Genomic DNA, 19,440 nt, shown 5'->3' on the forward strand with positions numbered 1-19,440 from the left:
CCAATGTCGTGTGATTCTGAAAATATAATGAAGTGGGAAGTAGTTTTATGTGTAAATAATTTTTACACATGATGCCGTAACGGTGCATTTATTTAAGAAATGATGTAAAATGAAGTTGTTCACACTGATTATTAGCTAATTATTAATGGTTCAAGAGCATCGTCTACCGCATGACTAGATCGTATAACGCATGACTAGATCCCAAGGCATCCTATCAATGACTGCTGACTATGGCACACAGTCTGTATCTTGAGCATAGTTGGTATAATTTATATAAGATCGTACATCGTCAGTTATGCCAAAGTTGTTCATTTATTTATTAATATCAATATTTCCTGGCATTTTAAAATTACTGGAATATAGTATTTATGGCCCCTAGACTACTCCTAATGGCTGAGTAGCAAAAGACAAGTTTTGAAAACAAATAGTTATAACAATTACTTGAATCATGTCAGAATAAATGTACTTTCCCTACATGTCTCTTTGCTGATGTCACGAGCGATTTCTACATCGACACCTCATCCCATTGCCTCAGAAACTGTCATATGGCTCGCTTGTTCCTTACGCCGTATGTACTTTAGTGCTGATATATTCACTTCACATATGTGAAATAGCAAAACTGGAAATTAAGTAAAATACTCTCTTATGTGCAAATAAGGGGTATCTTAGAGCCTGGGAGGAACTTTCCATTGGACATTTGTCAGCACCAGGCTTATTTGGATATAGAATTATGTTGTTCTCTAGGTTGGAGGGTATTTTTCATCTGTATCTTCCATCTTCCATACCTAATGGAATAATTTTGTTATTGTTTGTTCTCTCAAATATTTCAATAATTCTGAGGTTCCCTGAATCAGAATTTTCAATTTCCTATTGAACTCTTCTCGAGGCTCATCTTCATCTGCTTCATCTTAACTTCCTATAACATTGTCAGCAGGTTTCTTTGTCTTGTATACTTTGACTTCTATTCTTTGCGTAGTGTTGGTTTGCCACCTGAGCTTTTAATACTGCCGATTTTCTGTTCTCCTGAGGTTTCTTTAATTTCCCTGCAAGAGGCATCCATCTTACCCAGTTAAGCATATTTAAGCAGCTTCGCATTTCTCCTCTAGCCATTCCTGTTTTATCATTTTGCACTTCCTACCCTTATCCCTCCCCCCTCCCTTCTCCCCCCTCCCTTCTCCCCCCTCCCTTCTCCCCCTCCCTTCTCCCCCCTCCCTTCTCCCCCCTCCCTTCTCCCCCCTCCCTTCTCCCCCCTTCCTTCTCCCCCCTCCCTTCTCCCCCCTCCCTTCTCCCCCCTCCCTTCTCCCCCCTCCCTTCTCCCCCCTCCCTTCTCCCCCCTCCCTTCTCCCCCCTCCCTTCTCCCCCCTCCCTTCTCCCCCCTCCCTTCTCCCCCCTCCCTTCTCCCCCCTCCCTTCTCCCCCCTCCCTTCTCCCCCCTCCCTTCTCCCCCCTCCCTTCTCCCCCCTCCCTTCTCCCCCCTCCCTTCTCCCCCCTCCCTTCTCCCCCCTCCCTTCTCCCCCCTCCCTTCTCCCCCCTCCCTTCTCCCCCCTCCCTTCTCCCCCCTCCCTTCTCCCCCCTCCCTTCTCCCCCCTCCCTTCTCCCCCCTCCCTTCTCCCCCCTCCCTTCTCCCCCCTCCCTTCTCCCCCCTCCCTTCTCCCCCCTCCCTTCTCCCCCCTCCCTTCTCCCCCCTCCCTTCTCCCCCCTCCCTTCTCCCCCCTCCCTTCTCCCCCCTCCCTTCTCCCCCCTCCCTTCTCCCCCCTCCCTTCTCCCCCCTCCCTTCTCCCCCCTCCCTTCTCCCCCCTCCCTTCTCCCCCCTCCCTTCTCCCCCCTCCCTTCTCCCCCCTCCCTTCTCCCCCCTCCCTTTCTGGCTGAAAGTACTGCTGCTTCTTAGGGTGTGAGTAGTGTCTTGTGAATGCATGAATGTTTTTATCAGCAACAGTAAAATAGTTTAACTCTGCAATGGAATGGGCCTTCAAGAGAAACATAATTAATCTTCCAGAAGTTATACAATGATACACAATGGACTTCGTGATGTGCTGTATTCCTCTTTAATCGGTGTAGCTCTGTGAGGCTTCGTGCATCATCATTGACTGGGCGCAGCTGAGTACATGCGCCGCTTTCCTACTCTCTCATTGCTACTGCTTCTCCGCTTCAGCTTGAAGTTAGTGCTGCCACCACTTCTTGCCACTAATCTAACAGCTGCCTACAGGAGTTGGGGAGGCATAAGGGTTGGCTTGTTTGGATCTGATTCTCAGATACTTGTAGATGCATTGGCCAGAGACTTGGCTCATGTTGAAATTGGTCGTATCTGAGTGACGTGTGAATGTGTGTGTATGTGTGCGAGCGCTCTTGTTTTCAGACAAAAGCTATGGCTGGATATTTAGTTGTGAGAGTGTGATTGTCTTTTCTGTGTGCCTGTCTGCAGCTCAGCAGTCATATTTATGGTGAGTTGCTACCTATCTTCATTATCGTTGAATTTCAGAGTATTTGAAAAAGTTATCTTTTGCACTGATTGATCAACATGGACTTATTTCATCAACATGCTGTCTGTGGCTTATGACTAGTTGGCGACACAGTTGGATTTCCACAATGGGCCAAAACTGCAGGCCACTTCTGCTGGTATCTGTAGTGGAGCGGGCATGCCAATTGAATATAGTCTCACCAATCTGCCTGCAGGCCGGGTCTGTTTGTGTGTGGCATAATGCAGTGAATTTTCATGGTTTATCCATGGACCCAGGACTGCGATGCTTCCCATCACGCCAGAGGCCATGGGTTATGGATTTCAGGAATTGCAACTGTCTCACCACAAATATGTTGTACAATGTGGTGTTTTATAGACATTTTGTTTTTTAGTAAGTATGCACAATAAGAAGAAAATAGTCAGTTGCTGTTGATTTGCACCCTATGTGCTCATATATTTCTTGAAAGAAAAATCACAAAATACCTGTAAAATAATGGGTAAAACACAGTGGGTAATAGCCGACAATAATGAAATAGTAGAACCAATATTTTATTGGCAGTCACATACAGTGTTGGTTTACATAATTCTTCCCCACCATATACACTTCTTTAAGAAGCCTACTTTTTCTTTTTTTTTTTCTTTTTTTTTTTTTCTTTTTTTTAGGCTATTTCTGGAATCAGTGGAGATATTTTAAATTTGTCATGCATCTCCAAGGAAATTCCAATTTTTGTCACCAAATATATTTAGTTTCATTGAAATAAAATAACATCAGTGGTCTTAATGAAACACACATACCATTTGGGTTGCTTTCTCCATCTAGAAACAGTTCATTACAAAAGATGCTAATGTTAGTGCTTAAGATTTTTGCTCCCATCAGGAAACCTTATCTGCTTGCAAGGTTTTTTAGATATTTCCTCGTCTGCACTATTGTTTCTCGTGTGGTAGCTGCAAAGACAGATTGTCAACTTAGCCTTGAGATCTCTAAATTCATCAGGGAAAAATTCTAGAACTTGTTTGGAAGTCAGGGAAGTTCACTTGGGGAAACTCTTCCACAGCTTGCAAGTAAAATCGTCATCACGTATCATCATGTAAGTTGAAAACTCCTAAATATCTAAATATATTACCATTTAAGTGTGTCGTCAGTATAGTGTGTGTGTGTGCAGTATAGTGAGTGTGCAGTATAGTATAGTGTGTTGTGTGGTGGTGTGTTGTGTGGTGGTGTGTTGTGTGGTGTGTTGTGTGAGAGACCATGTGGCTCAAAGTTACCAGGAAGTATCCATTATCCAGAGGTCTCCGCAGTCTTGGAATAATCACATCTGTATTTGTGAAACGGATATTCTAATACTTTAACAAATTCTTATGTACCTGATAATGTTTTTATATGTGATTCTGAGAAATTTTGAAATGTTTACTGTCTTGGGAATGTATTGGAGAGAGTTTAATTTTATTTTTACATGTTGGATATCTTTCTAATAATAAGTGATTGGGTACAAATTTTATAAAGATATTTGTAAATAGAGTACACATTTAAAGTTTTCCCCCCTCATAGCATTAGATTATGATCCATAACTGCTTTATAGTACTTGTTAATGTGACCAATTTTTCATACATGTTGATACACATTTATAAAAATAAACAACCTAGTAGTTAGTTTCTCACAGAGAAGGGTGGGATAAGTTAACGAAGGGTAAAAAGGGAAGGGCAAGTTATCAGACCTGAGGATGGGGAAGACCCACCTGTTGTGACAATGAGGGAAGAAAAGTGTTCACAACAGATAACTTGTCTATCTCATGGTTCGAGCTTGTCCTTTTTACCCTTCCCTGATCTATCTTTATCACCTCACCGACGAAGGAACTAATAGTTCCAAAAGCTATGATAGTGTACATTTTTGTTACATGCCTATCAGCTGTACTGAAATCTCACTGTCTGTACAGAAGTACTATCCAGCAATTATATTTCATAATTTTATAGTTTTCTTGAGTGAAATTTACTTTTGGTACAATTAACCAATTGTCATAGCTTACACTGATATTAATACACAATATATGTTCGTTAGGCTATACTGTTTTTTTCCCCTCAAAAGATTAAATTTTCTTTGTTATTTGTTTTGTAGAAGAAAAGGAAGACGAAACTTAAATCTGACTATCAGGTGAATGGAACTAGTCCATTTCCTGATAATGACGATGACGAGGAAGAACTGAAACAGTTGGCAAGAAAGTATGAAGAAAAATATGTAAGTTACTTTCACATTAATATATGTAATATTGGAATGTACAATTAAATATAGATATCTAAGCAGATGTGCACTCTTCAGAACCATATAATATTTCAAAAAATGTTTTGGATACATTTACTAGGTAACGAAATGGATGACAGATTTACTTAATTAGATAGTACAAAAATATTATAAGACAGTTTCTGGAACTGAGAGAAATAAGTTTTAGCCAAGTTTCAGCAATGTGGAAAAACAAATGTAGGTTTTAGTGACTATCTTGCTGGCTAATAAGTGTGATTCAGATAGCTGTTTTGTACACAAAGTAACAAATTCCCCATTCTTAAAAGTTCAAAAATTTGGGAAAAATACATTTCATAAGAGTCAAAAGGGTAAATCCTTAAGAAAGAAGCAGGTTGGGATGGCACTTCACTAAATAAAGCACTATACAAAATCAATTCCACAATTACCATCATACATACATATTACGAGGGTGAGTCAAATGAAAACTTTAAATATACTTTTTTAAAGATTATTTATTGTGCAGAAGTGGTTCAAAGATGTATCAATTTTCAACATAATCTCCCCCAACCTCCATGCAAGTCCTCCAGCACTTACAAAGTGCATAAATTCCTTTAGAAAAAGGTTCTTTTGATAGTCCATGCAAACACTCGTGCACCGCGTGGCGTACCTCTTCATCAGAACAGAACTTCTTTCCTCCCATTGCGTCTTTGAGTGGTCCAAACATGTGGAAATCACTTGGGGCAAGGTCTGGTGAGTATGGTGGATGAGAAAGACACTCAAAATGCACGTCTGTGATTGTTGCAACTGTTGTACGGGCAGTGTGGGGCCTTGCATTGTCATGTTGCAAAAGGACACTTGCTGACAGCAATCCACGTCACTTTGATTTGATTGCAGGCCGTAGATTATTTTTTAGGAGACCTGTGTATTATGCTCTGGTGACAGTGGCCCTCTAAGCATGCAATGCTCCAAAATGACTCCTTTTTCATCCCTAAAGAGTGTCAGCATATCCTTCCCTGCTGATGGTTCTGTTCGAAACTTCTTTGGTTTTGGTGATGAGGAATGGCGCCATTCCTGGCTCGCTCTCTTCATTTCCGGTTGGTGAAAGTGAACCCAGGTTTCGTTCCCAGTAACGATTCTTGCAAGGAAGCCATCACCTTCTCGTTCAAAGCACCGAAAAAGTTCTTCACAAGCATCAACACGTTGTTATCTTATTTCAGGAGTCAGCTGCTGTGGCACTCATCTTGCAGACACTTTGTGAAACTGGAGCATATCATGCGCAATGTGGTGTGCTGACCCATGACTAATCTGTATACATGCTGCAATGTTGTTCAGTTTCACTCGGCGGTTTTCCTTCACTATAGCTTCAACTGCTGCAATGTTCTGTGGAGTCAGAACTCGTTGTTCCTAATCTGGACGAGGAACATCTTCCACTAAAGTTACACCATTTGCTAACTTCCTACTCCATTTATAGACTTGCTGCTGTGACAAACATGTATCACCATACTGAACTTTCATTTGTCGATGAGTTTCAGTATATTTCACACCTTCACTATGTAAAAACTGAATAACAGAACGCTGTTCTTCCCTGATGCAAGTCACAAGTGGGGCGGCCATCTTTATACTGATACTGCGATGGTATGTGTGCATCTGCACTATGCTGCCACCTAAAGGCCATTCTGCACAGTGTTTGTAGTGCGCTTACCAACTTACAGGATAACGACGTGAAATTTCTATTTTTTTATTACAAATTTAAGGTTTTCATTTGACTCGCCCTCATATATCAATTGTCAGTGATATATAAATTATAAAATTATTTACAGGTCAACATTATACATAGCAATCAACACCCCTCATTCTAGAGGGAGATGTTACAGGATTTGACCTAGCAGATTAATTGGTGATTAATAGGGTGAGGTGTTTGTAGGCCGTTCAGGGTTTTTCTTTTGGCTCTATTTGAGCTTCATGTATACACCAGTCTACTCAGCTGTTGGGCTTCCTTCAAATTTTTTAAAGTATATTTTTCCTTTCTTCCTTTTGCTGTCCTCTCCCCCAAGTTGCATTAATTGTGCCTGCGCCCCCTACCCCTACCCCAATCCCCACCCCCCACTTTCTTAAGCAAGTGAGAGGCCTTAAAATGTACTTTGATTCATTGGCTGAAGGTTCTAAACCCTAAAATTACATAGAGATAGACTTTATACATACCACTCAGCACCTGCCCCAAAAGTACACTACATATACACAGATTTGGGTGGGGGGGGGGAGATTGTGACACCAAAAATGAGTCATGCGACATAAACAAGGGTTGGTAGGCATGTTTGTACAACTGAAAGATGATGTCTATTCAGATTTCATGCCAATCGCATACCAGTGGCGCTAGTAGTGCCATTATGAGGATGCAAATCAGGTTTGCTTTAAATACACACTGTAACAGTCATGAGCATTAGATACCTCAGAGATTGGACCTGATGAGTTGCTATTAATCAAGAATGCCTTTAAGGTGACAAAGATGCCATTATCAAAACCTCGCATAGTTTGAATGAGATCTTGTGATAGGACTACAAGAAGCTGGAATTTTCTTCTTAGATACTGCAGAAAGTCTTGGGAGGAATATACCCACTGTATATGATTGCTGGCAGTGGTGGTCATGAGAATGTACTGTTGCAATATGACTGCACTCCGGACAGCCACATGGCACTGCCGAGAGACCGCTGTGTTCGGCGTATGACTCTGGTGCATCATACTGCATCTATATCAGCAATTTGAGCACTGGTTGGCACCACAGTGACACAACAAACTATTACAAATAATTACGTCAGGGACAGCTCCAAGATAGCCTTGTAGCATGCATTCCACTGACCCAAAACCACCTCCGTTTGCAACTACTGTGGTGTCAAATGAGAGCTCATTGGAGAGCATTGTGGAGGTCTGTTGTTTTTTCTGATGAAAGCTTGTTCTCTGTGGTGCTAGTGATTAACATGTGTTAAGAGGAGACAAGTTGAGGGACTGCAGCCAACCTATCTGCATGCTGACACACTGGACCTACTCCTGGACTTATTGTCTGCGGTGCTATTTCATATGACAGCTGGAGCACTCTTGTGCTTATTCCACACACCTTGACTAAAAATTTTTACATCAATCCACAGATTTGACCTATTGTGCTGCCAACCATGAAAACCATTCCAGGGGTGTTTCCCAACATAACATTCAACCTCATACTGCTGTTGTAACCCAACATGCCTACAGACTGCTGACATATTGCATTGGCCTGCTTGATTAGCAGATCTGTCTCCAGTTGAGCACATGTGAGACACTATCAGAGAAAAACTCCAGAGTCATCCACAAACAACACTGGCCAGCAGAGTGCAACAAGCACGTAACTCCATCCCAGAAACTGACATCTGGCACCTGTACAACACAATGCATGCACGTTCGCATGCTTGCTTTCAACATTCTGGTGGTTACCCTGGTTGTTAAAGTACCAGCATTCCACATTTGCTATGGCTTACCTCGTGCTTGCATTAACCTGTGCTCTTGCAATGTTGCTCACTCTATTTTACCAAGACAAATATACTCCCAAATTTAATCATTTTCTGGTTTTGCCATTTTTTGTGGCAGTGTAGCAGTTGTTATATTGGACAAAAAACAATGGTAGTAGGTACCAATCATATAAAGTTCACGTTTTCTAAACGTGCATAAAACTGGTCATTACGTGATACAATACTTTATTTTGAAATATATTTGGCCAACTAATATTATAGCTGAAGTCTCTTCTCTGGCAAAGTCTGCTCCTTAGTTTACAACAGAGTTTAAGTGAAGCCTCGGAAGCCATTAAGACAAATATCACAGTGGTTGACCAAATGAGGCGATCATGCCCGAAATTGTGAACAAAATCAACAAAATGGTGATTGACTGAAACTGTGCTAGCTATGCATTTCAAAACATGCTGTGTAATGCTTTGGACATGAGAAAACTGTATGCAAAATGGGTCCCACTTTACTCACAGTGGAACAGAAACAGCATCTTGTTTGAGTGTTTGGTGATGTTTTATGTTTTGTAACCATGGTTGAAACATGGGTATATCACTTCACTTCTGAGACAAAGGAACAGCCAAAACAGTGGGCTGGGAGGGGAGAATAGACTCCAAAGAAGATTAAGGCAATTCCATCTGCATGCAAGGTCATGGTGCCAGTTTTTTGTGGTATGTCTGAGATAATTGTCATTGACAGTCATAAAAAAAGAAAAGCAGAGTATTATGCGAACTTCCTGCAGCACTTGGGTGATGAAATCAAGCAAAAAGGCCGCATTTAGCAAAAAAGAAATCTTATCATGACAGTGCATCAGTTCACACATCTATTATCGCCGTGGGAAATCAATGCATTTAAGTTCGAATTGTTTCCTCATGCACCCTGTTTGCCACATTTAACCCCCTTCTGCCTATTTTCTTTTTCTATACTGGAAGAAATGACATAGTGGTAAATGATGTGTCAAAAATTAAGAAGCGGAGTTTGCATTTGATGACTACTTTACAGAGCTAGACTGTACTCAGTATAAACAGGGTGTCAAAGCTGTTGAAAATCACTGAGAAAAAGTAATGAGCAGAAAGGAGACTATGTAGAGAAATAAAGATGTTTTCCCAGTGTTTTGTGTTTTCTTTGTGTGATTAGAGTACTTGGGGGGACAGCCCTCATATTTGAAGGATGTGTTGTAACCATCCTTTTCATAATAGTGTTGAAAAACAAACTAGAAATAACTTTATCTGTGTCACTCAGGGATGGTTACCCCAGTCCTAATAATTAAAATCACGTGGCTAACAAAGTATTTTTAATACTCAGTAAAATACTCTAGCATTTAGCACCATAAGAAATTAAGCCTAAGCATAAATGACCAATTGACAAGTACCTCCAATTATTACTCAGTTTAAAACAAAAGTATTTTAAAAACCCTCTGAAAGGTGACTGTTAGCCACTTTCATATTGATTGACAAAATGTATCATCTGTGCCTTGCACTCTTGATGCTGTATTGAATCTGCCATGTGAATTTCTGGATAGAGAAGATGGCACCAAAAGCATCCTGGAAGGAAGATGGGACATGTGAGTGTTTCATTGCAGCTAATGTCCTTCATTCCTCACGCCATATGCTACTGCAGTTCAGTAATTGTGTGAGTAGGTAGAGTTTAACAGATCGTGGTGGCAGAGAAAGGAAAAACACACTAAGGATGGGAATGATGATTTGATTTTCAGATGGTAATGAAGACTTCTCCCACATCAAAAATTGTTAATTTGAACGTGACAGAGATGCACGTTGCATGAAGAAGAAGGCTAACTTTAATGACAATCAATTCCCTCCACCTGAGTTGTTTTGGGTGTGAGAGGGGGGGCTATTAGATGAGGGTGATAACAAAATTTACGACCCTCAAGGAGATAATTAATGATGTGTTCAAATTCTGATGAACATTTCTCCCCACCACCTAACAGAGAGAGCTAGTTTTGGACTTGAGGGAGGAACACAGGACAGGAAGGAGTAGAGAAAGACCTTTTCTGCGTTGACCTTGGTTGGTATCTTTCATCCACCGGTTATCTCTTCCCCCTCTACCTGTGGCCAAGTGCCATTTTGGAAAAGACAAGGAAGTTGAAGTGTGAAAGAGACTGAGGGATGCAGAATTGTAAGCCTTGTAATGATTGAGTGTTTCAAAGTTAACGAGTTTTACCCTCTCCCTTTGGATGCAGAAGTAACATCACAAAAGGGTGAAGGAAAATGCAAATTAATGCAGGTGAGTAGGAAACGCACACTTGTAATGTTTGGATACAGGATTAGTAGTGCACTGCTTGACCTAGCCACATTGGTTAAATATCTGAGTGAGTGTAACATAGCAGAGTGATGTGAAATGGAACAAGCATGTGAGAATTCTGGTATGAAAGGTGAATGGTCAATTCAGTTTATTGGGAGGATTCTAGGAAAGAGTGGTTCATCTGTAAGGATGTGGATTGTAAAGGAGAGAGCTAAATATAGATTCAGATGAGGATGGAAAATTTTTTGTGACATATGGGAAAGGTAAGTGGTCTGTTTCAGATGTTTTTTTGAATTTTGTGTCCCCCCTCTTCTAAATACCACAAAAGACCTGTTTCTCAGACAGATGGAGAGTAGCTTTTACATTTAGTGTGCAGCAACTATGGAGTCCTGATAAGCACGCGGCACAGTGGGCTCAGTATGACGGCAGATGGCTGTGGTGAGTGTGCCTTAGTGAGTGAATAAAGTCCTCCTTGGTTCTCAGGAGTCTGTATTTAGGCCATGTTAGACCACATTCTGTCACTTTAGAATTTTGCTCACTTGTTTCAGTGAAATCCTGGACATGATCGGGGCTATTTTTATATATGGTGATGGATTAAAAAGAATCACCACTAGACGACTGTTCTTGGCGCACAGTATTCTTTGCACACTCTGTCACCATTGTATGAAATAGTAGTCGGTAGCTAGCAGAAAAGCATGATTCTCAGGTGTGGCTGCAAGTTATATGAGGGAACCACAATTTTTTCCTCTCATAAGGAACAATCTTGTTGATTCCTCCCTCATGAGTGTAATCCCATACCTTTACAGAATTAATGTGTTAAAGTGTGTAGCTGTACAGAACAAATGAACATCATGCATGTCCAAATCTGTGAAATGTTTTAAATATACTCTGTCTGCACACAGTCTGCAAATGGTAAATATAGTTCACATCACGTAGGAAGGCGGCCCCATTTTTTTCGGTTGTGCACACCCCCCTCTATTAACTGCTAGTAACCAATAAGTCATTCTCTGAGCAGCTAGCCACGAGTTTGCGTGAATCTCTCCCCCGCACGCTATGCTGTTCGCGGCAAAGCAATTTCATTCACAGAGCGACTGAATAATTCGTTCAGTTGTCGATTTTACTTGCATTTAGCAGTATAGCTGTGAATGTATATCTATAAATGTTGTTGTGTGAGTCCAAATAAATATGCCATGTGACAGTAATACAAACGAAGTTCCTTGCAAGCAACTGCTAATCAGATTGCACGCCTATGGAGTATTGTCTCAGCTGTTTGACTGGATTAGTGATATCCTGTCAGAAAGGTTACTATAAGTAGGAACTGATGGAAAATCATTGAGTAAAACAGAAGTGATATCTGGTGTTCCCCAAGTAGTTTTTATAGGCACACTGCTGTTCCTGATCTACATACATGGTTTAGAAAATAATCTGAGAGCCCTCAGGTTGTTTGCAAATCATGCTGTGATTTACCGTCTTATGAAGTCATCTACGATCAAAAACACATTACAAAATGATGTAGACAAGACACCTGTGTGGCGTGAAAAGTGACAAGTGACTCTAAATAATGAAAAGTGTGAATTAATCTACATGAATACTAAAAAGAATCCGCTAAATTTCGGTTACAGTATAAAACAGGAAAATACATAAATTCAACTAAATACTTAGTGATTATTGTTATGAATAGCTTAAAATGGAACCAGTACACAGATTATGTTGGGAGAGCAAACCAGAGACTGCAGTTTATTGGCAGAACACTCAGAAAATGTAACAGGTCTACTAAAGAGACTACTTAAAAGCAGCTCACCCCCATCTGGAATATTGCAGTCTGTTGTGGGATCCACATAAAATAGAATTAACAGAGGACGTCAAAAGTTCAAAGAAAGGCAACTTGTTTTGTATTATCACGAAATGGGGGAGAGAGTTCCACAGATATGATAGCGAATTTGGGTGGCAATCATCAAAACAAGGTGTATTTTTGGTGCGACAATTTTGTTGGTGCCTCCCTACATAGGGAGGAATGAAAATCATACTAAATCAGCTAGTTGCAATTATGCATGAGCAAATTGAATTTAAATGTAGCGCTTCATCAATTCAAAGAATTTTAAGATGTTTGTTTCAAATATGAGTTTTTAATTGAAAGAAGAGACGTAGGTGCAGCGTGAACCACATCCGTTTTAAAGATAATGATATAAGAAAAGGATGTAGTTCTGAAGTGTGTTATCTTGACGAAACATGGGTGAATCAGAATCATTTCACGAATACTGCTGGAAAATGAGGGATGGTGGTACTGGCGGTTGTAAAATTCCTCTAGAGAAAGGTTCTGGGATAATTATTCCACATGCTGACTCATCTTCTCGTTTTGTTGCTGAGAGTAAACTTGTATTTAAGTGCAAGAAAAACAGCAGTGACTATCATTCTTTCATACCTTGGCTCATTGTAATTGCCATGCCAATAACCATTCAGCTGTTACAGCACCAGGAACATGGATATTGTGCATTGTCTGAAAAATAAAAATATTCCGGACTTTGAAATTCTGACTCATGCTGAACTTTGGCAGCTCGTTAATTTATAGAAGTCACACGATAGAACATACAAACTTGACTTCCTTGCATGTGAATGTGGTCACATAGTTTTGCGTTTTCCTTTAAATCACTTTCACTATAATCTGATAGAATTAATGTGGATGCAGGAAAAAAGTGGGGTAAAAAACAATGTTCCAACAGACACTGAAACACTTGCACAAGAAACAATAGACATCCCCTTTCAGCATGGGCACAGCGTGAAAAGCTTCAGAAAGAAAACTGTGAGTGATGATGGATTTAAGCCATAAACTGTCATCTTAAATTTAGAATCAAGTGGTTCAGACAACGACTCGGATAGCAGTGACGATGGTATTGCGGTATAGCCTTTGGAACAAAGTAAAGTAATGTTATTTCTTGGTTTTACAGACACACTATTAAAAAAAATGTTTTTGTCAGTATATCAATTACATATATAGTATTTGAGAACTTTCTAGCCTTTATTCATCGCAAATTTGTAGCTTATGGTATATTCAGACTATAATGGTCAACACATTGCCAGTTCCCAGTGTGTTGTATGCTCTAGGGACTCGTGCTGGATAAATTTTTAAAAAAATCCAATATTTCGACAAGTGAATCTATGCCATTTTCAAGGCATGAATTAGAAAATCACTTAAAATGGAAGGGAGCGTTATCTGCCAAGATATTGGTGGTTTTCAATGTTATCAGTAAGCATTCCCTCGAGTTATTCACAGAAGATGGTCAATTGTTTGCTTATTCAGTGGATCATAAAGGTGATCTCTCAAGCAATGCCAAAAGAGTTATTTTATACTCATTATTCCAGTTACAAAGAAAAATATAACATACTGGCAATTTTTGCACTAGTCTTTGCTATCAATGATTCTCCCGGGGTTCATAATTCTAAAATCTAAAATTGCTCATAGTATGCTGTCAGGCCCCTTAAACAAACAGCATATGTAACGTGTGGTAAGGCTCCTCAAAAGAAGTCGAACAACTGCCATTCCTCATGACTTCCTGCTGCAACTGACTGATCACTTCTGTGTCATGATTGCTGCCAGATAAACACTTCCGCGACCAGAGAGAAAAGAGTACAAGGCACCGGGAAGTATAGGCAAGTGCTGTGCATGGCACAGTGTACGTAGTGACTCAGAGAATCATTTGCTGCTACTACAACAAAACCTTGTGCATTCAAGATTGAAGTTCGCTGGAATCAAATTAGTGGAATCAGTGGAAATGTAATTAGTAATATGCAATGACATCAAATTACATCAGTACAATCCATTTTTGAAATGAATGTTGAAATTTTGGACCAGTCCTGGAGGTGTGGGTCAGATAGGTTAAATGATTAAGGTGACTATTTATGTGGGAATTAACGAAGAACTTTGAACCCAAGCCTGACAAAACTTTCAGATTTCAAGACTTGTCCATAACTGAAATTGTGAAGCCAGATCGAGTGCATAGCACTCGAGAGCTCCACCAGCCAATATCACTATTGAAGTCACTCAATGATATTTGACACAATTCAATCAATGTTTATGGTTAGCAAATGACAGTTGCAAGGTTGCAACCTCTCTGAAGGCTGTGTCAAATGTGGCAACTAACTATTGCATGTCATTAAAAAGGCGTGTGTGTGTGCGCACTTGTTTGAGTTTTTGTAAATCTGGCACCAGGGTGGGGGAGTATGCATAATAGCTACTCCTAAAAGTTTAAGCTTTACACGTCATTCCGACTACTTCATAAAGAACTAAATGGCATATTCCTGGAGGCTTTCATATCAGGACCTATCCAAACCTTTTTGTAGTTATTTCTCAGACTTTCGCCAGAAGGATTGGCTGCTATTCTCATAGTCACCCTTTATAGCTGTTAGCAGACTGTAGTCGAGCCCATGGCCAAAGGATACATGAACTCCGTTTGTTAATATCCACTGGAGGGTCATTCCCGTGGTCGTTATCGCATTCACTCTTCTTCTATTATTTACAATGGTCAGTTGTTACAGCATGGGAATTAAGAATCTGTTTGTCTTGGAGACAGTCTTCTTTCTTTGTAAAACTTTTGTCACATTTATGAATATCAATCGCTAAAACATGGAGGTGATAGCTCTTCTCCACAAAGAGAACCTGTAAGAAAGAGCTGCCGTGCCTATTTTTTCAGGGAAGCCATTGAAATTCACAAACATGACAAAAGTTTTAATAGGAAAAAAGAAAGGTGCAAGGTAAGAGGATCCTGGTTTCCTATGTTGCAATGAACAGCCATTGCAAATAACATGTAACATTACACTGTGAGTCAACCTGCCTTCGACATTGTCCAACGTGCATTGTACAAGTGAGTTTATTTGAAATAATTGTATGGTGGAACTCTTTGTCAGCTGTAGCAGACTTTTAACCAATATGTATTCTCTTTCTATATTTTTAGTTCGCTGCAAGCACAGAATTAACAAACCTATTGAAAAGTTTATTAGTTATTTATTTTTTATTGGTTACGTAACAAAAAATGACAGTGACATCAAGAGAAGCATAGGATCTACACCTCAGAATAAAACAGTAATATCAAGAAGATAAATGTATACACACAGTTTTCGTTTGGGAATCTCCAAATGGCTTATTTATTTGCCAAATAACTATAATGTAGATATCGGCTTTTACAATAATTGTTCATCCAGGGTGTATGGCTAAGTTGAAAAAGACGCTTAGCAAGGTTTATAACAATCTGACTGATTTTCAGAGTATCAGTAGAAAGAAATTAGATTCATTCTTTGGTAACTTCATTTGTAAATTGCAAAGTGTGAGGATGATTTGCAGGTCTACTAGGATTTCATCTTTGAATGATGCTGCTTTTTAAAGTGTCATTGTCATCGTCTTGACAGATTTGATGTAGCTCTCCACACAACTCTTATCCTCTGCAGGCCTCTTCACCTCTGAATAACTCCTGCAACCAACACCCATTTGCTGTATTTGTCTCTTTGTCTCCATTTGCAGTTTGTACCCCCCACCCCATCCCGCAGCGCGCACCCTGCTCTTTTAGACACGCTGTGCAACAATTTCTTGTGTCCCCAGGGTCAATTCAGTGCTTCATTAGTTATGTGGTCTACCGATCTACTTTTCAGCATTTTTCTGTAGCACCACATTTCAAATGCTTTTATTCTCGTCTTGTTGGAACAGCATATCTTCCACACTTCACTTCCATACAAGGCCGCACTCTAGACAAACACCTTCAGAAAGGAGTTACTAACACTTTTTTGTATTCAGTGTTAACAAATTTCTCTTCAGAAGCACTTTCCTTACTATTCTCAGTCTACATTCTGTCTTCTCTCTGTTGTTAGTTATTTTACTGCCCAAATAGCAAAAATATTTCAGCATCACCTGATTGACTGCAGTCCCTTACCCTCATTTTGCTTATGTTAATCTTAAATAGTCCTCTCAAGATATTGTCCATTTCATTTAACTGTTCCTGGAAGCCCTTTTAGGCCTCTGACAGAAATATCGTGTTGTGGGCAAACCTCAAAATTTTTATTACTTATACCTGAACTGTAATTCCTTCACCAAATATTTCTTTGGTTATCTTACTCATGACTGACTCTCCCAAAAATATAAATAGTTTGGAGGGAATGTTGTTTAGGGGCCTTGTTTTGGTTGTGGTCTTTCAGCACTTTGTCAAATCATTCTCGCATTATCTTCCATCTTATCTTCATGTACTGCCTTCTTATAATAATGCCTTCAATTTTATCTCCATTATATAGTTCCTCCAGATATTCAGTAGTTCTCTATTTTTGTTTTGTTTCTTAGCACTTACTTTCCACATCAGCTCTTGAATGTTCGTACAGCTACATCTCTCTTCTCCAAAGGCCTTTTTAATGTTCATGTAGGTGGTATCTATCATTCCTCTAGTTGTACATCCTTCTGCAGATTTACGTTTGTCCTGTAGCCATTCCTGCTTAGCCATTTTGCATTTCCTGTCACTCAATTTTTAGATATCTGTATTCGCTTTTGTCTTCATTTACTGCATTTTTATATCTTTTCTTTTTGTCGGTTAATTTGTTTCTCCTGTGATAGCAAAGAATTTCTACAAGGCATTGTCTTCTTATCTATTTGATCCCTTGTTGCCTTCATTATTTTGTCTCGTAAAGCCACCCATTCGTCTTGTACTTTGTTCCTTTCCCCTTTCAATCACTGCCTTGTGCTTTCTTTTGAAACTCGCTCAACTGCCTCTGGCCTTTCAGCATATCCAGATCCCATCTCCTCAATTTCCTACCTTTTAACAATTTCTTCAGTTTTTATCTACAATTCATAACCAATAAATAATGGCATCTGCCATTGGAAATTTCTTACTATTTAAAATCTGTCTTAAATTTGTGTAATCAGTCTAAAATCTCCCAGTGTCTCCAAGTCTCTGTATATGACATTATTTCCTGACTGTTAAATCAAGTGTTAGTGATGATAATTGTTCTGTGCAAAATTCTAGCATGTGGCTTCCTCTTTCCCTCATTTCCCCCCCTTCCATATTCTCCTGCTATTTTTCACTTCTCTTCTGTTCCTACTACCAGATTTGTCACCCATTACAATTAAATTTTCCTCTTCCTTAACTATCTGAATAATTTTTTTTCTCTCAGCGCACATTCTTTCAGTCTCTTTGTCATATATATAAAATAGAAAGAAACTTCCACATGGGAAAAATATATTAAAAACAAAGATTTCAAGACTTACCAAGCGGGAAAGCGCCGGCAGACAGGCACATGAACAAAACACACAAACACACACACACAGAATTACTAGCTTTCGCAACCGATGGTTGCTTCTTCAGGAAGGAGAGGGAAAGACGAAAGGATGTGGGTTTTAAGGGAGAGGGTAAGGAGTCATTCCAATCCCGGGAGCGGAAAGACTTCCCTTAGGGGAAAAAAAGGACAGGTGTACACACGCGCGCGCACACACACACACACACACACACACACACACACACACACACACACACACACACATCCATCTGCACATATGTGGAGAAAGATTAATCAAAAGTGTGTTAGTGTGCACCATCTATGTGTTGTATTATTTAAATAATCTCAAAGATATTTTTACTTAAAACACAATCTTTTTGTACTTTTTCATTCAGTTGTGGTAGTGCAGTGACTAGAGCATTCCAGAGATTCTTGAACTACTAAGATAATACATGCACTATGGGTATACACAATGTTTGTATCTGCATACTGACGTGATATCAGGTGTTCCCCAGGGAAGCGTCCTGGGACCTCTGCTGTTCCTGATCTATATAAATGACCTGGGTGACAATCTGAGCAGTTCTCTTAGGTTGTTCGCAGATGATGCTGTAATTTACCGTCTAGTAAGGTCATCCGAAGACCAGTATAAGTTGCAAAGCGATTTAGAAAAGATTGCTGTATGGTGTGGCAGGTGGCAGTTGACGCTAAATAACGAAAAGTGTGAGGTGATTCACATGAGTTCCAAAAGAAATCCATTGGAATTCAATTACTCGATAAATAGTACAATTCTCAAGGCTGTCAATTCAACTAAGTACCTGGGTGTTAAAATTACGAACAACTTCAGTTGGAAAGACCACATAGATAATATTGTGGGGAAGGCGAGCCAAAGGTTGCGTTTCATTGGCAGGACACTCAGAAGATGTAACAAGTCCACTAAAGAGACAGCTTACACTACACTCGTTCGTCCTCTGTTAGAATATTGCTGCGCGGTGTGGGATCCTTACCAAGTGGGATTGACGGAGGACATCGAAAGGGTGCAAAAAAGGGCAGCTCTTTTTGTATTATCACGTAATAGGGGAGAGAGTGTGGCAGATATGATACGCGAATTGGGATGGAAGTCATTACAGCAAAGACTTTTTTCGTCGCGGCGAGATCTTTTTACGAAATTTCAGTCACCAACTTTCTCTTCCGAATGCGAAAATATTTTGTTGAGCCCAACCCTACATAGGTAGCAATGATCATCAAAATAAAATAAGAAAAATCAGAGCTCGAACAGAAAGGTTTAGGTGTTCGTTTTTCCTGCTCGCTGTTAGGGAGTGGAATAGTAGAGAGATAGTATGATTGTGGTTCGATGAACCCTCTGCCAAGCACTTGAATGTAAATTGCAGAGTAGTGATGTAGATGTAGATATTCACACCATGCCACTTTTTGTACAGCGTATTTTTAGTGTTTATTTAAGTAAGATGATTATTTTTCAATGGGACAAGCACTCACAAAGTACCAGAATGTATTTTCTCCTCTTCAGCTGAGTATGTGCCGATGTGAAACTCCCTGGCAGCTTAAAATTATCCAGGGAAGTTTCACTCACTATCTGTACACTTATTGGATAGGCATTAAGCCTTTTTGCTATTAATGCAACACCCAAAAAGTTTGAAATAAATTTACTGTATTACTTGCAGACCTGTCGTCAAGTAGCTTGTTACCATGTATTGT

The 19,440-nt window shown here is 39.8% G+C and overlaps 1 protein-coding gene across 2 annotated transcripts in view; it reads left to right on the forward strand.

The window, feature by feature from the left end:
- The window catches only part of LOC126281242 (ubinuclein-1), a 338,292-nt gene that overhangs the window by 46,080 nt on the left and 272,772 nt on the right, over positions 1–19,440 (forward strand). For both annotated transcript variants that reach the window (XM_049980023.1, XM_049980024.1), the window contains exon 2: positions 4,571–4,690. In XM_049980023.1, coding sequence (XP_049835980.1) covers positions 4,571–4,690 — 120 coding nt within the window. The remainder of the gene's footprint in view (positions 1–4,570; positions 4,691–19,440) is intronic.

The sequence above is a fragment of the Schistocerca gregaria genome, chromosome 7 (genome assembly GCF_023897955.1).
Source record: "Schistocerca gregaria isolate iqSchGreg1 chromosome 7, iqSchGreg1.2, whole genome shotgun sequence".
Lineage (NCBI taxonomy): Eukaryota > Metazoa > Arthropoda > Insecta > Orthoptera > Acrididae > Schistocerca > Schistocerca gregaria.